Below are 25997 nucleotides of genomic sequence, written 5' to 3'. Positions count from 1 at the left end.
CTGGTACCTCCAAAGATGGTCGGCTTGTTTAACCTGCTTTATCAGCATTATGTTCAAAACCACCAGATCACTGAGCATTGGTGATTTTCATATAAGTTTTCTTATTGTGCCATCACAGTTTTCCCACCTGTTTGCACACCTACACAGTTATCCAATCAGGTTGATGATGGGCGGAGCCAGCTGGAGTTAGTAATGTCAATGGACTCGTTGTACAGATATGGATGATGAGGGTTTTATTTGTCCTGTGCAACAAAAATCAGGGAGAGTGAGGGATGATTTCAATTAAACAGTCTGCGTATGCAGCGCTGTTTGTGCGTGTGTGTGCGTGCGCGCGTGTGTGTGTGTGTGTGTGTGTGTACAGCGTGTTTAAAACAGATGAGATCAAAAGGCTGCTGCTGCTGCTGCTTTCTGTATGGGTTACAAACAATACGGATCAAGGTGATACATCAGCTGTTCTTATTGCTGTTGCTATTGTTTTCTTTTTTCATTTCTTTTGTCCACCATTTTCACCAACTACGATAACAGTTTACTCACCAACTTCTTTCTGTGTACACTGTAAATAAACACCTTGTTGAGCTATACTTTCTATTCCAGTTCTCTAGAAGTGAAAATAAAAATGACTTCTTTTTTTTTTTTCTTTACAGTCGGCTTATCATGTTTATAGTGATTTACAAGTCCCAGCAATGCAGCTTATAAAATGTGTTATCATACCTGATGGGAGACATGACTAAAATGATGCTAATAAGATCCAATTGGAAAAAATAAAAATAAAAAAAATAAAACCAACGTTTAGTATTGGATGTTATATATATATTTTTACATTGCGTTACTTAACCTTGGCAGACCTACCTCAATGTTATATTCAGTTGGAGTCCAACCTTAATCTCTCCCTGTGACCCGTGCACACACTTTCTTCCTCACAGGCGCCCCTGTTGTCACGTTAGGGCAACCACTGCGCCCACACACAGGGAACACTGTTTCCATAAAGCTGAAGGAGCCGGCTAATAAAAGCACATGTAGCAGTGGACGTGCGATTACAGTCTGTCCCCACCGAGGATGTTCGACACATTGTCTTTTGGACTGCAGTAATTGAAAGTAGGACAATGCGGGGGCCAAGCAGAGGACACGGCAGCTTGAAGTGGGTCATTTAAAAAAAAGAAAGAAAGAAAGGGGGGGTGGGGGTACAGAAGCTCCCAGATGTGACATTTAGCTCATCGTAGTGCAGATATGAAACAAACAAAAAAACACCAGATCAGCAGCGTTTTGAATAAGCTGTAACTTTTATTGCACATTCCTGTTTGGTCTTGCAACGACCTTTCACCTTTTGAACTTTTAAGACCTCTGTCTCAACCAAACACTCGAGTCAGGAGTGGAACGAAGTTGCTCAGAGTAACTGATCACAGGTCAGGTTCCCTTGACGACTGAGATTTGAAGCATAGGGAGGCGGTACTGATCCTAGATCTGTGACCGAGGGGAACTTCAGTCCAGATCTTTGTATTGACTGCATTACCCACAAGCCAAATCACTGTATGGAGCAGAACCAATGGGGAAGGGACAGCAGTGACATCATGGAGGGGACTGGGAAGTATTCAAGGGAGCAAGGGAATTTTTTTCTTGATTCCACTTTGATGTGCTCCCAAAATACTCCCTTTAAAATCTTGAGGCTTTACAACCTGCTGTCCTTCGTTGCTCCCTGAAATCCCCCCCAAATAAACACACCTTCCCCCGATCACACAAATACATAGGCTATCATTCTTAGTAGTTTGTTTTTTTTCTTCTCGTTTTCTTGTGACAATACCTGCAACATGCTTCAAATCTTCATTTTGGCAAACCACAAATAAATTAAAACACAAACATTCATATAACACAATTTGACATTTTTTTTAGGACGCTTAGAAAGAAAAAGAAAAATACATACAGTACGGAACCCAAAAATGAAAATAAAAATACCAAGAAAAGAGAAGCATTTGCATTTTAGTTTTTTCCCCATATTTTTTCTTGCTTTTCTTGAAAAAAGATATACAGTAGCTAGCTACCAATCACATATCACATGCAGATATAATACAACATAATCAGTTCACCCAGTTAGTGTCTGCAAACTACCAATCTAAACTATATCACAAAATTATTCTCTTGAAACCAGCAAACACTCAGCTTTTTGAGATATTTTGTCTTAATAAGAATTCAGTTTACAGTTTTCTCCGCTGGCAAGCCAAGAGATCACTATACGATCGACCCTGAAATGACTAGCCAAATTCATAAAGGACTAACACGCTTTCATACATGATCACATACCAGATGGTGTGTTGTTGCGTTTGTGTCTTTTGCCTTTTTTTTTTTTTTTTTTTTTCTTTTCCATGATGGGAGTGTTACACACATATTTTGCTCACACGTGTATTCGCACACAGACGGGCAGTTGTCATCGACCACCGACGCGATACGAGGGGAGCTTTGAGACGCAACGCAACGCGATGCAACCGTGGCATGCTGGTAGCGCGGCTCTGCTTCGGCCGAGCGATTAGAACCTCGTGCTCAAGGTTAACAGTTGAGACCACAGAGAGCTGACTGGCATCGAGCTGCTCCTGTACCCCGACCCAGCCTCCCCATCGCCTAACACCCCATTCCCCTCCAAAAACACGGCAGGAGAGGAAAAGGGACGAAATGTCAGTGCCGAGCAGGAGGCTTGACGTCCTCCATCCTTCTACCCTCGCTGCTCTTCTCTAATGATGCTCTGCTGAAATGTCAGACCAATTAGCAGCTTTCCCTCTGACATTTAACTGGCAGACAGCAAAACAAACGCACGAGGTGCCCACTGGACTGGACGGGCGGATAGTCTGTGGCTCGATTGATTAAGACTGACATTGCTGCAGCTGTACAGAGTTAATATTAGATATTTATATCGTCCTTTTTAAAGGTTGCAACTCTGCGTCTGTTAAGTAGTCACAGCAGGTAGAGCGAATGATATCTGTCTTCGGCCATTTTGCGAGCCACCTGACATTTCTGAGAAGCAGCCGGCCGTGATCAAAGCTCACACAATTCCCTGCTCTCCCTCTGTTCTTCCTCTCCTCCTCTCCCCATTGCCTTCAGTCTCTCTCTTTCAGCAGACATCAATCAGGCGGGCTCTGAAGCGTACACTCATTTATAGCACCACTCCATCCACGGCAGCACCCGAGGTCCTGTCCGTCTTCATTTCTAGGTGTTACCGCTGCTGTCCGGGCTGCAGGTGTGTATGCACGAAGGACTGTGTGTGTGTGTGTGTGTGTGTGTGTGTGTGTGTGTGTGTGTGTGTGTGTGTGTGTGTGTGTGTGTGTGTGTGTGTGTGTGTGTGTGTGTGTGTGTGTGTGTGTGTGTGTGTGTGTGTGTTGTGTGGCTGAGGTTAAGCGTATGTGTGTGCGGTTCAGCAAAAGTGTCTTTTCTATTGACCTTTAGTTCTTCACATGGATCGGAGAGAGACGGGCGAGGCTATGCGTGCGAAGATATTCGATCACGACTGCACACGTGTTTTACAGTAATAATAATAATAATAATCAGGAGCTGACGAAGACAGAGGAACGAGACGGCGAGTAATTCAGCATGAAACAGAACTCCCTTTAGGCCTTGGTGTCATTCACAGTAAATCATATTTTTTTTGTCTGTTTAAAGGGTCGTCTCCCTTGTTGTCACACACACACACACACACACACACACACACACACACACACACACACACACACACACACACACACACACACACACACACACACACACACACACACACACACACACACACACACACACACACACCTGGCCTTCAGCTGTACCATCTGGTATCTAAATCATGGGAATTATAGTCTTCTTCCTCTCCTACACACACACACACACACACACACACAGACAAGATAACATGAGAGTAGAGAGAGAAAGAAAAAAGAGGTGACTGACTGTCATTGTTATCATACATAGTCTCTGTGTAAAGAAACGTGACTTTTTTTTCCCCTCTTCATTAGAAATCAATATCCATCTACTCAACAGTGAGATCTAAATTTAGCCACAAGAGATGGAGAGAAAGAAAGAGGAACAAAGTGAACGAGCGAGCTGAAGAAAGAGAGAAAGAGAGCTAGAGAGAGCACAGCTCCATGTAAATTACAATCTTCATGTTGCATTGAACTGTGAGCAACGGCACAGTCGAAAGAAAGGGGAAATGAAGGAGTGAATGAGCGAGTAGAAACGCCAGTGCGCTGCCTCTCCATTAAACATTAACAGCTTCATTTATATGTAAATGACCCGACAGCTACAGAGAGCGAGCGAGACGGTGGGATGTACTGCCAGTTCAGTGCTGAAGAGAAGAAAGGAAGGAGGGATGTGGGAAATGGAGGTGAGGGTGGGATGGGTGGGCGAGGACAGGAGAGGGAGACGAGTCTCCTTCATTCAGTAGTCTTTCACATGGGTGGAAAAGTCCACACTGTCCCGATTTGTCCGACTGCACATGCATGGGTGTGCGTTAGAAGAAAACAACACAAAAATAAATCCAAAGACAGTAATGCACACCCTGATGCACGAGCACACACTCCCAGCTGATGTCCGATGGAGTGACAAGCACACACACACACACACACTCACAAGCACACATACACACACCTCCCTCTCAGGCCTTTCCGTAACGGGGTGGGGAAAGAATCCCTGGTTGAGAGGGAGGTGAACCAAAAAAGTAGCTTTTCGGTGGAGGAGGAGGGGCGATGATGACTGCATGTCAGCTCTCCAACAGTTTCGGTGGAGATGAAAAACTTAAATAACAAAGACACACACACACAATACTCCCCCCCCCCCCAAAAAAAAGGAAAAAAAATTAAATCTGGAGTGAAACAGCAAAAGGTGATGATGAGAGATTGTTGAGTTAGCGTGGTGTGTCGTTTTGCGTGTCGGGGCTAGCTGGGTTCGTCCGGCTAGCGCGGCGGTCGGAGGTTCGGCGAACGGGCGCTCAGCCGTCGGACACGGGCGGGGACACCCAGCCGTACTTCTCGTGGGTCTTCACCAGGGACTTGAAGGTGGCCTCGGCTTCCTTACGACTGAAAGCTTTCTTGGACTTCCCTGCTTTCCTACATATACGGCCCTGCGAGAGACAGAGGGGGAGAAGAGAATATGGTGATACAGGAGTCATCCAGCTGTCCACAAATAGATATCCAGAATAGAGTCCAAAATGATTTTCAGTGAAATCGTCATATACCGCAAAAATCCACTGTGTACATGTCGATGTTGTGTGATTGCTCCAGATGTTGCACGTTACATGCTGAGCTACAGAGGTTTTGGTCGCCAAATGTTGATATCCTTAAGACAGCCAGGCAACTTGTTTCACCATTTCCAGTCTTTACACTGACTTCTGCAGGCTATAGCCATTCAAGTGAAAGACATGACGTGTTTCCAAAAATGTTGGTCTATTAGCTTTAATGGTGTGATTCTGACATTATTTAGAGTTTCTCTCTCTTGGATCCTTTTCAAAGGTTTTGTTAGAAAGGAGAGACGTTGCTGGAGAAAGTTCCTCTCGTGACCTCTATCTTTGTAACGGCTACGTCTACCAAAGAAGCTATTTTCATGCAGTACAGGAGTCTGCGCGTCCGTCAAAGGGAAACCTCCGGATTATAAATGAATTTTCACAAAACTAGATCGACAAACAGATCCCGAGGTGAAAAACAAATCGATTCAATGTTGTTGACAATCTAAATGGAGGATGTGTAACAATAGGAGACTAATCTACTTTTGTTAAGCCATCTAAAACTAAAACAGACATAAGCTTTCATCTAAGTCCTGTGGTTGTTGCAGAGCCATAAAATCCGTTTCACTTCCATTTTAAAGCCACAAAATCTAAAGCCGAATCTTACGATTATTGAATAATGTGCCGATTTTCATGACGAATTGATTAACAGTTTGGCTTGTAACATTTCAGAAACTGGGGAAGGATAACCGTCACAATTACCTAAAAATCACAGGGACCTCTTTAGAAGCACAAATCAGTTTACAACGATATAAAACAGAGAGAAGCAACAAACAAGCACATTACTTGCAACTACTGGATAGCTAAGAGTTCCAAATGAAAATGTTCCTTTAACAATGACTCGCAAATGTTCTAATTCATATATTCTGTCAATAGACCAATAAATAATTTGAGCTCCACATCTTTTAAATAATTCTAATAGAACAATTTAAATTCATGGGAAAATCAATCAAACCCCACTAAAATTGTGTTTCTTTCGGCCCATTCCTCTGCAGGGCATTTTTGATATTACAACAAGATGGCGTCAAAACAAGACATTTTTAAATTGGAAACACGGTGGCTTTAAACCCTCCGTGCAGAACTTGTCTCCTCCTTCTGCCAGTGCGCGTAACTACAGAAGCCCTGTTGACACGTGTCGAAGTCATAAACTCCACTGTAGCCTGCTCTGTAGCTGGTGTTGCTGCTGGTTTTTTTTTTTAGAGTCATAACCCCGACGAAATGAGTTTGATCCAATCAGAGTGCTAACATTTGAAAAGTCTACTGGAGCCACAGGATAGACTTTTATCCCTATTCAAGTTAGCACAGGGCTAAACCGGAAGTTAGCCTGCCTCGCTGCCTGAAGCGTCTGGTGCACATGCTCTGCCCACTGGGCATGCCCAGTATGTGTTCATTCAGCCAGCGCGGGAGTCTCTCACCAGACACCAGATTCAAAAACTCAAGAAACACAGACATTGATCTGGTAATATTAACATTGTTACGGACATTCCGTTCATATGTAAAAGTCACTAAAGCTTTAAGTAAGGGAAGAGAACGTCTGGATTTTAATTACGTTTTCTGCATGTTTACACTGATTTTTATTTCTCTGTCTCCTCAAAGAAATATCATGTTTTGAATCTAGCACGTCAAAATATTGCGGTTTGATCTGGATTTGCATCGTCACATAAAGGATGGTTCCGGTATTCACGATTGCCAGCGGTCTTGCCAAACTCATTTAGGACACAGAGTTTCAAGTCTGTCCAGATATGCAGAGAGACAGAAACACATCAGGCACACATGCACATGGATGAAGTAGAGGGCGGATGCACGGCCGCAGGGGGAACTGTTGACAAGTGGTCTGAATGCAGGTTGGCCAACATTAGATCAATGTTTAAAGGCAAGGGAAAAGCTTTTAAGATATCAGGTTGAATCAGAAGTGACAATATACCCTCCTATACACTGGGCAGTGGGGAGATAAGTGAAGGTCAGAAGCAGCCACTGCACTAAATGATGAAAGGTTGTAAATATGACAGAATATATATGTATATATATATATATATATATATACCATTCAATCCTTACACACGTGGATATAACTCTCTTGTGCTCAGTGTGAAAAGCATTGTGACATTTGACTCAGACCCGTGCTGAAGCCCTCCCTCCTTCACACACTACACTGGGCTAATAATATACGTGGGGTACCATGTGGGGGTGGGGGTGGGCATCGCCCGTGATGATCAAGCTGCTTTATTCTGTTATTGGCAGCAGCACTTAAGTCTTCCCTGAAGAAGACTGTGTGGGAAGATGAATTGAAAAAGAAACAACTGTCTTCATGCTGAATAAAATTTAAAAAAAAAAAAAAAAAAGCTGTGCACGGCCATGACAACATGACAACCCAGCCATGACAACGGTGTGATTCATGCCAGTGTCACTAGGTTCTCCATGTATTAAAATCCCTTCAGAAACACAGGGATATCACAAAAGGGAAGGTCGTGACTGCACAATAAATCTGTGTTCACTGTAGCTACAGTATACTGGAAGTTTTGTTGACGTTGACTCACTAGTTGATGTCAGGTACTTTACTGTATTTGTTTGTACACGCTCTGTAACACTGCACCACTTCCTTCTACCCAGAACATTTTCTTGGCAGGGAGAAAGTGGCACCAAAGCTTTTCACTGAAACCAATACTAATGAAATTCTTTCAGATGCTTAGCTCCTCTGCATGCTGCAGTGCAGATAAATAGCCCTTGTATCATTACACACGGTCTGCACCTTAATCCTTCAGACATACATTCACATCCTGTCTTAAAAGGATCTATTATTCACAGTCGAGGACCGAGAGGCGACCATATTTGCCGGCCTACACAGGGCAGCTATGATTTGCTCTTTGATCCTATACGTCTCCGGTGCTTAAATGAATAGTTTTGTGCATTAGACCTATTTGATTTCTTGCCAAGATTTAAATGAGAAGCTTGATACGTTGCCCATATTGGTCTGTACAATATGAATGAAGCTGCAGACGGCAGCTATTGAGCTTAGCTTAGCACAAACACTGAAAACAGGTGGAAACAGTTAGCCTAGCTCTGCCCGAAGGTAACAAAAACAACCTACCGGCCCCCAGAGAACTCACTAGTGAACACATTTTAGAGTGAAAACTAAAACTTCTCCTTTTTACAAGGGATCATCAGCTACTGGTCCTGTCATCTCTTCTCAGAGACAGATCTCACAAAGGCAGGCTCTTGACAAAATTGTGAAGTGACAAAATATGTTTCTTTTGTGATTTGGATCAACCAACTATTCGAGAAAAATTCCAGATGGAGAAAGTGTCGGACTCTGAAGACTAAATTAGTTATCTTAGCTCAGCTGTCTTTAGGTTGTTTTTTTTGCTCAATTCTTTAAACTGCCTCGTTTCAAAACATTATGAATTAATCCCAGATGAAATAAAACATCTTTGATACATTTGGAAACGAGTAAAAACTCCTCTGCAGATATTTTCATTGCGTTTCAAACAACAACCCTGCTAGCTTGTTACAATGAGATGAGCCAACTATCAACTCTGGGACTTTTGGTATTTACTAATCTGTTTCCATCATTTTTCTGTCTTTTTGTTCTTTTTTTTTGTTTGTTTCTCTCTGACAAACAGCAACTATTGTATCACTTGTATAACTTAAAAGTATATTACAGTACATGTATCCTTTAGCAATGCTTGTGTGAAGTGTGTACATCTTACTCGTACTGCCTGCAATTAAAAGTCCTTTTCATTACGACTTTACAGCATTAATCTCTTGGTTTGTAACATGTCAGAGAATCTGGAACCAGCCCAGGTTTGGTATTTTACTTGGAAAAATGACTAATGTCTGTAAATGGTTTCCAAGTTGCTTCAGCATGGATGTGAGTTGTATGATTAGTGCTTGTGGCCATTTGTTTGAGTTTGAGTTCTGTCCCCCGAGTCGGAACTAAACATGGAGAAGCAGCGTTCAGTTGTTCTGCTCCACATATCTGGAACAAATTCCCAGAAAGCTGCAGGTCTGCTGAGACTTTCAGCTGCTTCAAATCAAGATTGAAGACTTTTCTGTTTGCTGCTGCCTTCAGTTGAACCAGACTCAAGGATGTTGGTCAATTTCCTGTATTTCTGCATTTTATTACTCCAGTTCCAGATATTTCTTAAACTGCACTGCAACTTTTATTCTATTTTTAGCTTGTTTAATGTTTTAATGACTGTTTTTAATGTTTCGATCAATGTTCTTAATTGTTTTTAAATTTGCTTTTCCGTTGCCTGATGTTTTGATGCTTTTAATGGTTTAATGTGAAGCACTTTGAATTGCCTCGTTGTTGAAATGTGCTATACAAATAAACGTGCCTTGCCTTGCCTTGAGTTGCGTTGTGTTAGTAACAGGACCGATAAAAAAGGCGTCATTTCTGGCAGCGTGCCTGGGACACTGTGTCCCCATATAACACTGGCTCACCCATGAAAGATGTCAGAAGAGCCTAAATATGAGATTTAGTAAAGACCAGAGAGATTAAACAAGATCATGGTTATTATCTGTAATACACCTCATCATTTAGAGGAAATCCAACCCATCAGAGGAAAGCATTAGCAGTTAGATTGTTCACAATTTTCATGTCCATTGAAAGAAAAAAAAAAAGTGAATTTCTTCCCCATGCAGATACAACACAACAAAATCGGCCGTTAATTATCCGCTCCCACGACATCTGACGGAGGATCACATTGGTCTATTGCGTACTTGCTCGGCTATTTTGGGTCAAAAGTGATGCAGGGGATAAAGGGAGATGAGGTGATAACATTGAACGATCTGGAGATTAGGGTTACAGTTTCCATTCCTGTAGCAACAGTGGCCTCATTTCACTGTGGGGCTTAGAGAGAGACACACACACACACACACACACACACACACACACACACACACACACACACACACACACACACACACACACACACACACACACACACACACACACACACACACACACACACACACACACACACACAGCTGTAGAACTGTGGAGCTCACCCTATTATTTCCTGTACTTTCATCAGTTTTGGAAATCAATTTGGTTACAAATGTCCATCATGGCACGTCATTAAATCTTATATTGAGTTTGACACATAAAACACTTGAAATGACGTCAGACAGCTGACACGAGGAATAAAATGTCTGATCTCTTGGCAGGTATGGAAACAGGGACATGGTTTTTGAAGCTTATTAGCACAGGGAAGAAAAAAAACATCTCCTTCACTGTGGATTTTTTTTTTTAACATGTTTTAAAAATCTGACTCACAGTGACTCACTCCAATAGATATTATATACGGTGCTGCTCTGGGACTTGCTTTCTCTTCCTCTCTTTAACAAAGCCGTATTATAAGGACAATCTCCTCTTTTCTCAAACAATGGATCCGCACTCCTTTAAAATGTAAAACAAACTGACAGGGTGTCACCTAAGCAGCGCTGCCTGAAACCTGCTCAGCCTTCTCTGTGCAGCCAGAGGCCTCAATACAGATTACCCCAGCTGACAAACACAGATAATACAGTGCATTGGCTACTGTCAGGGAGCTCATGGCGAAAAGCTGGGATATGTTGTCCTCTGTTCAAATCACATGCGAACTCATAACCATGCATATCTTCACATCCCGCCATATGGTTGCTGTTGCCACCTCAAAATGGCGCACCGCTGCCTTGGATGGATATCTTCATGGCAATTGGCCATTGTTAAAGAGGTGTGATTACCATGGTGATCGACTGCACCCTCAGCAGAACACCGTGTTGTCGTTAAACTAATCTCCGCGAGCGTCGTGCGCTTGTTTTTAAACACACAACGGCAGGTGATTTCTCACCGGTTTGGTCCTCATGCGGACGGCACTGTGCAAATTACGCCTTCGCTGACAACAGTTGTTGTGTGTCAGAGACACAGAGAGGGAGGAAGATGTAGAAATCTAACCTGAAATATAATGCAAAAAAGGAAGAGAGTGTGTGAATGGGAGAATTGTATGTTCCTGCACAAGCCTGTAAAACTTTTTGACTCCACAATGAAGCGAGGAAATTGAGCGTTAATTGGCGCCATTGTACAAATACGAGAACGACTCGGTGCAACGCACCCTGAAGATGGACGAAGAAAGGAAGTAAAAATATCTGCTCATGGGGAAAGAATGGGTGAACAAATGGGTGTCTGCATCTGTGTGTGTTGTGGTTCAGCTGAGCGAGCGCCCCGGGCCTATGCAGTGCCATGTCAGTGTTTATCTATTTCAGCTAAGCGCTCGCTCGTTGAGAGGGACACACTCGTGTTGGAGTGGCTGCTGGGTAATTGTGTGAATGGAGATCAGTCAATGGGCAGAGCAAAAGGAAGGCCCGAGTGCATGTTGGGAAGCAGCAGCTCGGGGGGTCGAGGGAGGAGGACGGGGTGGGAGGGGGGGTTGCATAACGCAGACATGTGCTAAAAAAAGGTCCAGGATAAACAAACAGGGATCAATGTCATCATCGTCATCCGATCAGCAAAGAGAGACCCGTGGGACTGACGGTCATTAAAGGAAAACACCAATGTTTGTTTTGTCTCACTTCATTTCATTGGTCTCGGTTCTCCTTATTTACGCACTACCAGACACTGTGCATTAAACCGGGTAGAGCGTAAAAGAGCAAAGACTGTTTTAAATGGTAATTCACCGACTTTACCCGGGAAATTCAGCCTCATCATCGTCATCGGTACGAGTTAGCGTGTGGAAACAGAATGTCTGCTGTGTTTTTTAGTTCCCAGAATGTTCTTCTCAAAGGTACGATAACGTTCTCTAAAAATATGCCCCAATTCTTAAAATATTTTCAGAAGCAAGTTTTTTAAAAAGTTTTCCCAGGATGTTATTATTTTAGATGACGTGCTTTAAAAACATTATATAAATGTTTGGTAGTAACATTATTCAAATGTTTTTAGAGAACGTTATACCACCTTCTACGAACACTGTATCATTCCTTGCTGAGAAGGTTGCGTTTCTGGAGTCTTGAAGTTTGAAAGTAACTGGCATTTAGGACACATTGGAGACACATTGCTTCTGTATGCTGCTGTAGCGAAAAAAAATTCCCCTCGGGGATTAATAAAGTAACTACCTAACCTAACCTAACCTAACGCAAAGTAATTATCTGCTGCATTATGGGAAATGCAGGACCCAGACATAACCTTGACTATATTTGGACTACAGTCAGGATATCTCTGGTTTCATTTTAATCTGTCTCTTATGAATCCCCCAACTTTACTGAAGTGACTGATGGGGAAATTACTACTAATAGCCCTTTACTTTAAATTTGATCCTTCTTGTAATCATATCAGGGTCTGTAACTGATGATTGTTTTCATTAGCTATTAATCTGACCAGTTATATATTCAACTAATAAATACTTTCTTCAGTCTATAAAATGTCAGAAAACAGCAAGTTTGTGAAATCTGGATGATGTTAACTTGCTTGTTTTGGCAGAATAAGACACTAAAATTCCCAAAATTTTCAATTAACAACAAAATAAAATGGACACAATTCCCATTTAATAAGTGGAATCAGAAAAGAGTTGGCATTTTTGCTCAATATATGATGATCATAAAACTCATTGGCAGCTCATTTTCTGTCGATCAACAAATTGTTGTAGAAACATTTATCCGAACAAACAATCCTTTTGAACTAAACCACCTTGAAACATGTCCTCGTTTTATTTGGGATTTTTAGCACTCGAAGCTAAATTTAACAGGAAATTTGTATTTTCAAATGAAATTCAAAAACTGAAATGGAGCGTTTTGCTCTTTTTACACGCTTTTTTTTTAAGTTAAGATGTGTTTGCGGTATGAGGGGAGTCCCACAGGAGGAGGACAGGTTACAGCCAGAACTAAATGGACTATGCATGTAACACTGGAGTACAATCAAAACACAGCTGCACCGACAAGAACACAGCAGTGCGGATCAATTACCAAATTAGACCTCATGACAAAGACAGCAACTTAATTAGAACTTAATGCTGAGTTTGTTTTCTGCCACCTGCACCATGCAGCGACAACATAGACTTCACTTTGAGAGAGAATGTCTTAAAAATGGAGGTATTTAAGGGCCAAAGTGACGGTCGCCCACACAGTCACATCTCACCTTGTGTGTCTGTGCTTCCTCACACCTGCAGGTGAAGACACATGCGCCTCTGTTGACTTTTAGCTCATCACAGTGTCACTGCACGCATCCTCTTGCACTAAAAATAGGAAGGGAGCTTCGAAACGAGCCACATCACTATTGTCATGGAGAACCGGTGGCCAAGGACGAATAGATATATTGCGCATGTGTGTGTGTGTGTGTATATATATATATACAGCATATATATATATATATATATATAGCCGTGTGTGCGCTCTGTCTGTCACGATGCGATAGCATCTCCGGGAAAATTAGGACACGTAAGCGCTGGTTGTAGACGCAAATGCACGGAAGAGGCAAACAAAGAGATAAATAGATGCACATAAACACACACAGGAATAATTAATCAATATTGTTTCCATTAGCAAACCGGAGGAGGAAGACACTGCACCATAATTAGGGAACACTGCAGAGCTGCTAGCTCATCTCCTCAAGCAGCAAATCAAGATAAAACCACACACTTCCCTCCCTCTCTCTCTCTCACTGATGTGGCTTCAGTTTTTGGATGACCTCTCTTGGTGACAGATGCTTAATGACCCCAGAGGACTCAGGAATAATGTTCAGTTACATCATCAAAGACAAAAAAAAAAGAGAAGCCTATAAGGGTTGTGGGGGAGGGAGGGCAGGAGAATCCAGTGACAGTTTACATAAGGTCTGACAACACAGAGTCGTCATACTGCTGATGTCAAAAGACACGGCAGTCAGCCAGGAGAACGGAGCGGAGCAGGCGCTACGGGATGAAAATGACTGCAATGTGATGCAAAAGTGAGCATTTTAAAACACATTAGAAGAGACTGATTGGTATCTGGGTGGAGACCAGAAAATCTACTCAGAGTTTAAATGATTATAGCCTGCAAGTATTTAGAGTTGCAGCCATTTTCACGGGAATAGCAGAGCTGCTGCTGCTGCAGCAGTGCACTGAGGATGTGGAAAACAGATTTGACAGGATTACATAAGGCAGACAGTCCAAGTCACCGAGGACCACTCGGCAGGCTACCTGCTGTCTCTATTTATCCATCCATCTTTTTATCCATCATCACGTGTTGAGGAACCGCTTTATTCCTCCTTTAGGTTAATCCGATACGGTGAGACTACATTAGAGCCTGCACAGGGACTGTTCCATTGCATGGCAGCAGGTCTTTGTTGTCATAGCATGCTGATTTATGGAGGTGATAAAGAAAAAAAAAAAAGGAGAGCAAACCGGGGTACTGCAGAGAGGAGCTGGCATCGAGAAAGATACAAAGGGTTGTACTGCATGAAATGGCTGCCGTAAAGTCACATAAAGATTAATAATATTCACAATCATGGTTTTGCTCATAGCGGAGAGGAGGGGGGAGTGAGGAGTCCAGGGACCCGAGATATTACAGTGTTGCACTTACAGCTCACCGAGAGCAGAGCATGCTATAAATAGGCTGCATGTACAGAACAAAACCACAATTTTTTTTTTTTAATGGTTTTGTAGTGTGATTATATTTGTCTTTACAAAATTACACCATATGTTTGGTGATGTCCAAAAATGGCACGATTCAACAAATTATAAAAGCAGGTTGATTTGCATTAGTAAAAGATGAAGCTACAAAAACCACAATTCCATATTTTGTAAGTTGCACTGTAAAAAAAAAATACTGCTCTCAAACTCCATGTAACACTAAAAGCTAGGATGGACATGTTATGTGTGTAAAAGTGGCTTAAGGCGTTAATTAGGCATGACGCATGAATGTCTAAAGGAATTACTCACATCCAGTGTGTGTCATGACTGGAAATAAATGTACTAGAGATGATTATCATACCGGATGGTTGATGATATTCCAAGCACAGACCCTCACCCACCAGCCCCACTTCCTCCCCTCACCTGTCCTTTTACGAGGCTGGCAGCAAACTGCCTCATGACCGCCTCCACCGTGTAGGCGCTGGACCATCCGCGGGGGGTCAACAGCTCCATGCATATGGCCCCGCCGTCCAGCACGTAGCCGTTCTCCAACCGGGGAGTCAGGACCCGCATGAACGGCGGCGAGAAGGGGAAATTGTCGGGAAAGGTGACGTTGAGCAGTATGAACTCGGTGCTGGTCTCCTTCATGTCCTGCCACAGCGCCGAGTCCTTGTCCACCTGGTGCAGCTTGACGTTCCAGTCATACAGGTTGTCCTCCACCAGCTCCACCGTGATGAAGTTGTCCCCTAACCTCCTGATCTCCTGTAGCTCCTTCATCAACCTGCGCGTCCGGACCTGGGTGCAGTGTTGCCGGTGAGGCGCAAGCGGTGGTATGGAGGAGGCACTGGTCGCTTTACTCCCGCCTCCTCCAGTCTGCTGCTTCTCCTTTGCATCCTTTCCCTGCTTATCCTTGCCGGTCGGCTTGTCCTTGCCCTGCTGGTCCAGCTTCCTCGCCTTAATCTCCGGGGTGCTCAGGATGTTAGCTTCGTTGGCGGTCTGACAGTGTTTGTTGGCGTTGTTTTTCTGGGTCCCTTTGGTGCCCTTTAACGAGCCCTGATGGTGCTTTGGGTCCTCGGTGTCTCGGTCGTGCAGACGGATCAGACCGATCTTCCGCAGTAGGGTGGCCATAATTTGTATAGACTTATATTTCTCCGCCGATCCCCCCGCACAGGGGCGAGATTCACCCTTTTGGAGTCGGTTCCCGCTCACAGACACGACCTTTATTGATGCTGATTATTAACCTTGCTGTACCGCAATCCCTCCTCCGTTCACTGCAGCCTCGGGATGAAGAACAACCGGGGGAGCCTGTGCTGTTTGCTCCTCAGTGCATCATCTCGGCTCGACTAAAGGCAAAAAAAAAAAAGAGAAAAGAAATGACACGACAATTAAATAACATTTCAGATGCATATTCTTGTAGACAACATCACAAATAAAACAATTTGTCAATCAGATCAATGGAATCCCGTCTTTTTTCCTCACAAGTGGACGGACATCATGACTGCAGTTGTTCAATGATAGGACGATGCGTTACGCAGAAGCACTGAGGTGATCTTACACTATAAGAGAAGGGTGCGTTGAATATTAACATCGCTAAAACACACGAGCTGTGGGGGATATACTACAGGAGGGAATAAACACTAATGCATTCCTCGGTTGCTAAATGGCCACTTGAATGTGGGTTGTAAGAGATAACAAATGGCAAATATAGGTTAAATATTTCCATGATCTAAAACATACATACTACAAGCTGTTGTAAAATATGGATTATATTATCACTGAGGATAAATATAACCCGAAAGGTGTCTCAGATCTCGGTGTGTTGAGAAATACACGTAAAGTCCTGCACGGTGAGAACATAGATTCTCCTTTATGTGTCCTCCTGCCCACACAGACAAAACCCGACACTACACCAGCAATCCGATAGCCGCCTGTTCTTACCGAGGTGGTGGTGAAACCCGGAATACAGCCTATGTCCGTGTTTATGTCCCTCGTAACGCAGCCCGGACACCGATCCCCGCCGTGTGCAGCAAGACCAGGAAAAAGGGCTCCACCACCGTCCAGTGGAGCGAGGCGCCGTCGGTGAGAGCTGCAGTGACGAGGAGAGCAAGAGAGCCTTTGATGTGTGTGCAGCCGCGACAGCTCCAGCTTTAATGCAGCCGAGGACGAGCCAGCCCCCGGTAATCCTTCTCAGCCAGTCTGTTCTCACCCGTGAGGCGCCACTTCAAAATAAAAGCACAGATACTTTGGGTTACGTTCAAGACACGTCATGCACCACTATTTTTTTTTTTTTTTTTATATATATTTTTTTTAGGAAATACTGTATTCAAGTTCGCTATTACAATACGGACCATAAAACATAATCTTAACTACCCTATAAATGATTGCCTTCACCAATAAAACTCCCTAGTCTAGCAACACCTTTAATGCTACATATGCTGTGAAGTGTAGACATGAATAAGCAACATACTACATGTAACGCCAATTACAATTGGTAGACCAGGAACTTCTTTACACATTAAAACAGTGTAGTTCCTAATTATTTAAATTTCGCGACATCAACTTTGGCCCATGCAAAGTGCAATTTGTTACTATAACACGCCTTTTATTTTGAAAGGTCTATTCTGGCCAGCTCTGTGTAGCCTTGAGGTGTTCGTGTGTTTACCTGAAACAGTGGAAGCAGGGTAGACGGAAGCTGCTAGAGGAACGTAGTGTCAGCCTCACCGACATTCACTTTCACTTTTAGTCTCCAGTTTTGTCCTCGGCGATGTCAAAACATGCGTGTTTTTACAGCAAATAAAGATGTCCGACTCTGTTGGCAGCAGCCAGCAATATTTTAGAGGTTAACTGCAAACAACAGGCGTTTTAAAACCACCGGTAGTTTAAGTGAATTCTACAACTATAAAGATATAGGAAGTGACTTTCACAATAACAGTTTATCTGAAAACAGGTCCGTAAAATTATTTGTAAAAGTCCATCTCAACTCAAACTGTGTTTCTCCACTTATTCTAACAGTTGAATGTTGGACATTGTGCAGTAATGATAGATAGATAGATAGATAGATAGATAGATAGATAGATAGATAGATAGATAGATAGATAGATAGATAGATAGATAGATAGATAGATAGATAGATAGATAGATAGATAGATATACACACAGATCGATAGACAGACACATTTAGGCTAAATGTAGGTTTTCATCATCATTTGCTGAAGGAGAGAAGTTTTGTGTGAAAAAAATTAAAATAATAATTCTGTGGTTTATTTATATTTTGTGTTTTTGAAAAGTGAATACAATCATTTATTATTTGAAGAATAGGTACATACACCACAAAATAATAATAATAATAAAAAAAGAAAAGTAAAAAGAAGGACTGCGTACTTTTAAATTGACCACTACTTCCTGTTTGCAAAAGCGCAATTTTAGGACAATTAGCATTGGCAACGTCGGAGTATCATACCGGATTATTACTGCAATAAACATCAAGTCAATGAAGATCTAATCGGAGCCTAACAAGGCTCACAGTACACAGGTGACGTTAATAGGTGTTATGAAGGTATGGACACACCGCTACTCACTGACCAGGACCGACAAAAGCCGGAGGCTGCAGGTCAGGAAGAGGACTTGCTGCTGATCTGAAATGATCTGCAGAAGACCTCAGGACGGCTACTTCCTCACTAAAACAGACATTTAGGACTAAAATTGAACAAAAGCTGGTTGAAAAATCGATAACTGCGACGCGCTTTGAATAACTCCATGAGGACCAGCGGACTGTGGGACCACGGAGAGACCAGAGGACCTGGACACAGACAGATTTTTTTTCATTTTTTTTTTTATTGTCAAGATGTCTCACGGTAAGTGCATGCTTTTTTTTTGGTCACTTTTTCCTGTTATAAATTGAATGCATTTAATGGTTGAGGCACAACCTCACACTCATTCATTTAACATTTAAGTCTATTGAACAGAGTGCTGTTGATTCATTAATCCAGATGTTGGCTACATGACTTTGTGATCGGAGGCTCTTAAACTGAAATGTATGCACATTTGTCTGTTGTTTGCTGCCTGTGTAAAAGCCGTGTTTATAGTATAACTGGAATATATATTTCGTGGTTTGTTTACACAGCCGAGTTTGTGAAGTGTGCGTCTATACTCCTCAGCTGAATATCTCCCTTTGACATTGTAGCTGTTGGGGAGCAGGCACTGTGTATGCCTGTGTTTACATGTGGCAGGGATTTTACAGGAAAAAAATTAAACTGTAGTGACCAAAATAGTAAGGGGGAATCCTGCATTTACAGCATCATCACTGAAAAAGAGGAACGACCCCCATAACACCAGCAAAAATAATATCTCTGGCGCTGACTGACATCACAAATAGTTTGGAAACCATCTTGAAGTTTGATGTGGAAACTTGAACTCTCCTCTGCACATATACTGTACACTGAGAATAGACTTTTCATTGTGTCCAGCAGTTAAATGTGTGTGTGTGTGTGTGTGTGTGTGTGTGTGTGTGTGTGTGTGTGTGTGTGTGTGTGTGTGTGTGGGTGGGTGGGTGGGTGTGTGGGTGGGTGAACATCCCAGCAATTTCAGCAATAATCTATGAGACATGAAACAACCTGCTTGCTTTGTTTGGGACTTTTTTCAGGCCTTATTGGCTTATTTCTTTTTTCAAGAGATGTATGTGTTTGCTTTTGAATGGTGAATTTGGGTGTAGTATGAACTCTGAAGGAGATATTTGGCATATATATATATTTCTGTACTGCTGTGTATGCATGTTTAGGCATATAGCTGGAGTCATGTTTCTTTGAAACCGATTTTCACCAGACTCTGAATCAGGTTTGCTGCCAAGCAGAGTTTTCACACGCAAGGAATTTATCTTTGTTGTAGTGGATCATAAGAATGAAACATACAACTCCCACAAGAGACTGATGGTACAAATATATAAATACAATTCGATGAAAAGAGACATACTAAAATATATTTTCGTGCAAAGGAACTGTATGTGTAATAGATGAAAAATATATATCTAGATTAACTTTATTTAAAATAAATAAAGCGTTTATAGTTGGCTTTGTAATTGTACTATACCAGTCATCTGACGCACAAAGCTGAATTCAACTAGTGGTCCTTACGTTTTTATTTTATTAATTTTTATTTATTTATTATATGTATTTATTTTACAATGAATCTTTTTTTAAAAAAATTTAAACTATATTTTTTTTATTCATTTGTTTATTTTTACAAAGAAGAATTTAATTTAATTTAATTTTCATAAAGAAGCTTTCCTCCAACTATAGGCACGACACTTGCGACACAAAACGACAGTCTGTCATTGGCTGTTGCCTAGGTAACAGAACGGTACCCACAGCTATTGGCTGTCCTTTATTGCCGTAAAGCACTTTAAGCATTGTAGCTGTTGTAGTGTGGATTGCTAACAGTAAACAGCGACAATTTGATAAAAAAAATTTTAAAAAAAAAGATTCTTCTAAACGGAGTCATTTATGTAATTTTATCGGTGGTTTAGCAACAGTTTATTCCAATGGCTGAAAAATTCGACAACCTCGAGGAGCATCTGGAGAAATTTATCGAGAATATTCGACAGTTAGGGATCATCGTCAGCGACTTCCAGCCGAGCAGCCAGGCGGGACTCAACCAGAAACTGTGAGTCATGTTGTCCTCCAGCTCGACACGTGAATCCCCCCCCCAAAAAATAATATATCAACATTACGTTTAACCTCCTCTGTCGGTTTGTCTTCGCAGCAATTTTATGATATCTGGTCTGCAAGACATCGAGAAGTGCCGTCAACAGCTTCACGAGATCAACGTCCCCCTGGAGGTCTTCGAGTGAGTCCAGTTCTCGTTGCGGTGTTGCCAAACCCCATCAGGAAATCTAACGATTTTAGGGTGACGTTACTCGTCGCCCTTTTTTGTTGATGTTGCACGCTTCCCGTTTCTGTTATTCTTGATTGTTTAGAGACGCTTTAACATTCGGCGAAGACGTACTGTGGAAATATCATTTAAAACCAGTGTTTTGGTGTGGCTCTTCACACTGTACTGTGTTTAGGAGGGAGGTTGCTGAAATAGTAGAAAAATACATGTAACAGCCCCTGCAGGTCTCCGGCTTACAAACAAACAATTGAGATGGTAAAGAGCTGGAATTGCTTTTTTTTTTTAATCATCATTACAGGGGTTTTAGTTTTGCAATTCATTTGCACCAGTTTTATTTTCCTCAAAGCTGGTTACCAAGCTATCAGTGACAGGGTCGGGGCACATTCATCAATATGTTTTGCACATGGGGAAGAAACATACGGGTGATCGTTTCACCACAAACAACCATGCCATACCTTAAGCCAGGGGTGTCAAACTCATTTTAGTTAAGGGGCCACATACTGCCCACTTTGATCTCAAGTGGGTCAGACCAGTAAAATCATAGCATAATAACGACAACATTTCTCTTTGTTTAAATCATTGGTGAAGGTTTTTGGATGATAAACCCTGTTTTAAGGTCTTTCTACAATAACCTAGAAACATAAAGACCAAAAACTCAGACATCAGCCCACTGTTTATCTGCCCCGGCTCTCCTCTGCAGATTCCTTCGCCTTGTGACGCGTTTGACGTGAAACGCGTCACAAAGCGAGCAGCGAGCGCGGCTGCCTCCGGAGCAGACGTCGCATTTACGCTGTTTTTGAAGCAATTACTGGATCGATTAAAAAAAAAACTAAAAAAAAAACGTTTGTACTCATAAACCTCCATATTCTCATAGAAATGCAATCTACGTCTTTCTGTAATTTTCACACTCAGCAAAGTCATCCGGTGGGCCGAGCTGGACCCCCTGGCGGGCCGGATCCGGCCCGCGGGCCGTATGTTTGACACCCCTGCCTTAAGCCTACCCTTGACTACCTGACTGGGGATCACCCTGAGTCAGGATGTTATGGGGAATGAGGCAGATTGACCAAAATAAAACAATAAATAAAAGAAAATAAAACTAGTTCCCCTCGAGGGCAATACCCAGATGTTTTTGCCAGCTACTGGCTCACTTGCCAGGGTGACAGAATTTATTTCACGGAAAGAGCAGCAAATGAACCACCGATATACTGCAAGAAAACCAATACTTACCGTCTTAAAATCACGTTATTTTATAAAAAATCAAACGCATTTAGCTTTAATATACCTGGTATGTCAATCTACTATAATACTGATTACGAGCCGCCTTTGACAGGGCAGCAAAGCAGGTCTGAAATACATGGAAACACTAAACATTTCACAACCTGCGTTTCCCCTTCAAGTAGTTCTCTCTAATCCTCATTAACTGATGCGCAATTTAATGTCTTCATCAAGAAGCTAAATTAAGTTAGCAAATTTAGCTAAAGGAATTTATAAAAGCTTTCACATTGTGAGTAGGCATTAACCAATCACATCGTGTGAAAGTGGAACTGATTTAATGCCAAAATTCCTAATAACAATGTTGGTTGTGTATCTGGCCACCCTGTGTTACATGACAGAGGACACAACAATTAAGAAGACAATGACTTTAAGGACAACTTGTGGGAGCCAGGATGTCAGGACAATGCGGTGTTTACATTCTGCCTAATGTCAGATGATGTCAGCCCTTCACATCTCGTTGTTTCTCTCCTCCTCCCTGAGCTCCCGTGCTGTATTTTGATACAGGCCAATTCCCAACAAAGCTATTATCATTGACATTTTTTTGAGTAGGAAATAATGGTAGAAGCGCAGCTCATTCAGACGACGACATGTCTGTCACTGTGAGATGGCAATAAAATACAGGAGTGTTGGCAGGTATGGCTCAAGGACGAGCAGCACCAGAGGGGTGTACTACGAAGCAAGTTCAACATATCCAGGCTTTCTTAGTCTGAGCTGCTCAACAAAGCAGAAACTCGCCGTCAGAGCTGATCGGTACTACGACGCTGGTCATCAGCTTTCTCTGTTAACTCGGGCTTTCTGCTTTCGGCTCTGAGCGCGTTCACATAAAGGAGGAGGTGTTTTTACAAAAAACTATAATGAAGTTAAACACGGTAATCCGCACTGAAAGCGGCACATCTGCGGCTGCTAAATGATGGAAGGATGCGCAAAAAGATGGCAGACTATGTGAATGTGTCGCTGAAGTTGAAAGACTTCGCCTATTAAATCACCTTACCATAAAGTGCACAGGAAATTCGGACTAATTACATGAGGATATTTCATTAAATTAATTTATTATTAGATGTATTCTCATGACGTGCATGAACATTTTAGTCTTATCATTTCACTTGGATCTTCTCCGATTGGTGATGACGTTTTTTTTTTTTTTTTTAGAGAGAACTGATTGGTCAGGAGGCGGTACTTTCTGACGTCTTGATACGATATCTCCAACATAACCTGCGCCGGACCAGGTTAAGTTTGCAGCATCAGTTCCCATGGTGATCTAGCCATCTTAAAAGAGAGCCACCTTCGTGAGACTGACAACCCAGGCTTCAGTCTCGACATACCTCGTTAACCCAGTAATCTCACTTCGTAGTTCACCCCTCAGATCATGTTGTTGAATCCGTCATTGATGAGCTGACGCGAATCACTCAAACCTTTTTGTTTTGAACCACTCTCGCAAATTCACATTGCTGCCCGTATGAGTAGTTTCGATTGCAAAATACTGTGGTGTCATTTATTTTTCATGTTCATCAGCGTGTAAAGACCTTAAGACCGTATCTGTGCTTCATAGCACCACCACGTCGTCGTCTGATAATCAACTGTGTGTCTGTAGATACATCGACCAAGGTCGAAACCCTCAGCTGTACACCAAGGAATGTCTGGAGAGAGCCTTGGCGAGGAACGAGCAGGTCAAAGGGAAGATAGACACCATGACGGTAAGTGATAAAGCCACCCCCCTTTCTCCCCCCCCAACCACCAACACCACCCACAGACTGCCAACCCAACCACCAGCTGTACAAGACGAAACGGAGCCGTCAAAATATTTAGCTGATTAAATGCTCATGAGCATATTTGGAATTCCTGTAAAGATTAAAGGGTCACTAACGTTATTTAAAGAACCAAGTACTCTCTGTTAACATGACTTCGTTTATTGATGATGAATGAATGAGCCTTGGACACGGACAGCGTGCTTAGAAGTTTTTCTTCTCAGTAGAAACCTGTTACATCAGTTAATTCATATGTTTATGCACTGTTCAGTTGTGTCTGATATTTCTGTAACTTGGTGATACAAATGGACATCAGGCAGATTTATTTTGAAAAGCACTTATCAGGTTCTTGGTGTAAAAGCACATAAGTTTAGTTATGTTAGGCATACAATTTAAAAAAAAAAAAAAGTCTGCAAATCAACTCGGGCTGCACAATTCCCAATAAAATCAGAGTCACGGTTTTGTTATTAGTCTTAGAATTGAGATCACGATTTCTTTTCAATATAAATGTCTATTACTTCCATTTACCTGATACAGAAGGCATCTAAAACAATATGATGATGCCTGATATAAGATATTCAAATAAAGTATCAATCATAATATAAATATTGACATTAATCAAGGAAACCTTGTGTGAGTTTCAGATCAATCGTATCAATGAAATTCTAATAATGAGTCTCATAAAACACTGACGACTCAAAATGTTCAAAAACGACATACTTACGATGATTCGTCATCATTGATGAACCTGAGAGAAGATTACATCGTATTTAAACAGCAGGCAGATCGTTACAATGTCTGCAGTTTTCCTCGCAGCGCTGCGCTGTGCAGCGAGGTGCAGGTAATTCTCAGCGGGCCGGCGAAACTCGCCAGGATACCGGTTATTAACCTGCAAATAAACCGTGAACGACAGTGAGGGAATTCTGTTTTCAGCTTAATGAATCACTGAATATAAAAACAACTGGCTTTAGTGTTTTATTTAACTTTTGAACCAGTATTTTTCTGTGGTCGGCGTCTCTCGCTCGCGCTCCCTCAGGGCTGACTTTGCGGCCGCTCTCCGCTGCTCTGCGTCACGTCATGTGGTGTAACGCCAAGTAGGAGACCTGCTTTTGACGTAGCTGATGTCCGGAAAGAAAATGCGGCAGGACGGTTGTCATTAAGAATGAGATCACATTGAGGCATTAATCAAAATCTAAATTTGGATTACAATTTGATTGTCCTAAAATCAGCATTAAACTTCTCGTGCTCTATTTTCTTTTGTTGCAGAAATTCAAAAGCCTTTTAATTTCTGAGCTCAGCAAGGTTTTTCCGGAGGAGATGGCCAAGTATAAGGCCATACACGGAGAGGATGCCCCGTCCTAGTAACTGCTGCAGGCATGACCCCTGACCTTCAACCTGTGACCCTTGAAATAAAAGCCTGGACGGTGTTTGACCTCGCAGGAAGATGACCGATTATTATTTCTCATAAATGTTGCCAGTCGGTGTCCTGACAGGAGGAGATCGTGTCCGACTCGGGCAGTCCTCTCGTTTAAACATTTAAACTTCACGTAAAGAATTACAGAGAAACAAATAGATTCATGGGTTGTTAGGTTTCAAGGGTACACGCTCATTTTTACTGACGCAGAATCAGCAGCAGGATAATTCTCCATCCCTCGAGCTGTACAGACGAGAATGGTTCTGCATCAAGGACTTGACTCCATCAGGTGTACATACAGTCTATTTATACTCTCGACCTTTTGTAACGCTTCCCAATCATTGTGCAACACGCCTTTGTACCACACACACTTCATAACATTTTGTATCAAGCTCAGGTTTCTAATGGCCATGACTACAGAATGCAAATGTTAATCCAACAGTGACGTGGTCGGAAATTAGTCAACTCTTTCTTTGTAACTTGTTTGTATATAATTTTTGTTAATAAATGATCCTTTTGGACTGATATAGCAATGTGTCTGTTTTGTTACATTTCAAATATGATGTCTTTGGGTCGTATCGTTTTAGATACAAGTGTGAAATCAGATGTTCGCGTGCTTCTAAATAAGAATATTTGTTGGAAATAAATAAAGTACAGCAAATACATGAATATAAACCGATAAGTATTTGTTGGTTACCATCTGAAAGAATATAAAATGTTATAGGGTGACTTTTGTTAGTTGCGTGGCTCCCATTCAGTATTATTTTCCTAAAAATGAAAGGTCTAAAATACTGTAATGCTTTGATGTTTTTAAAGCAATGCTCCTGACCCTGCTTTGCTGCCATCACCATAAA

The 25997-nt window shown here is 42.0% G+C and overlaps 2 protein-coding genes across 2 annotated transcripts; one reads left to right on the top strand and one right to left on the bottom strand.

Annotated features, from left to right (window-relative positions):
* Nucleotides 1-1261: 1261 nt before the first annotated feature.
* Nucleotides 1262-16986, bottom strand: ube2ql1 (ubiquitin conjugating enzyme E2 QL1). The gene is made up of 3 exons (XM_069703428.1): nt 16762-16986; nt 15247-16166; nt 1262-5089 (listed from the first exon to the last, which is right to left on the bottom strand). The coding sequence occupies exons 2-3, from the start codon at nt 15949-15951 to the stop codon at nt 4958-4960; spliced, it is 837 nt and encodes a 278-aa protein (XP_069559529.1). The 5' UTR covers nt 15952-16166; nt 16762-16986; the 3' UTR covers nt 1262-4957.
* Nucleotides 16987-20221: 3235 nt separating this feature from the next.
* On the top strand, nt 20222-25668 carry med10 (mediator complex subunit 10). Its single transcript, XM_069703403.1, has 4 exons — nt 20222-20481; nt 20581-20664; nt 23576-23678; nt 24996-25668. The coding sequence occupies exons 1-4, from the start codon at nt 20360-20362 to the stop codon at nt 25089-25091; spliced, it is 405 nt and encodes a 134-aa protein (XP_069559504.1). The 5' UTR covers nt 20222-20359; the 3' UTR covers nt 25092-25668.
* The last annotated feature ends 329 nt before the right edge of the window (nt 25669-25997 follow it).

This window comes from Brachyistius frenatus, unplaced genomic scaffold (assembly GCF_029030835.1).
Source record: "Brachyistius frenatus isolate BFR_SWC_R1_liver_20210118 unplaced genomic scaffold, ASM2903083v1 Contig_46, whole genome shotgun sequence".
NCBI classification, from domain to species: domain Eukaryota; kingdom Metazoa; phylum Chordata; class Actinopteri; family Embiotocidae; genus Brachyistius; species Brachyistius frenatus.
This window is presented reverse-complemented; position numbering and strand designations above follow the sequence as displayed.

What these genes read in the sequence shown, in the direction of transcription:
- ube2ql1 (XM_069703428.1), bottom strand. Translation starts at nt 15,951, where the DNA reads ATGGCCACCCTACTGCGGAAGATCGGTCTGATCCGTCTGCACGACCGA. An exon ending in CCAGCCTCGTAAAAGGACAG is followed by an intron (nt 5,090 to 15,246) that starts GTGAGGGGAGGA and finishes TGTCTCTCGCAG; the next exon opens with GGCCGTATATGTAGGAAAGC.
- med10 (XM_069703403.1), top strand. Translation starts at nt 20,360, where the DNA reads ATGGCTGAAAAATTCGACAACCTCGAGGAGCATCTGGAGAAATTTATC. An exon ending in GCGGGACTCAACCAGAAACT is followed by an intron (nt 20,482 to 20,580) that starts GTGAGTCATGTT and finishes TTGTCTTCGCAG; the next exon opens with CAATTTTATGATATCTGGTC. An exon ending in GGAAGATAGACACCATGACG is followed by an intron (nt 23,679 to 24,995) that starts GTAAGTGATAAA and finishes CTTTTGTTGCAG; the next exon opens with AAATTCAAAAGCCTTTTAAT.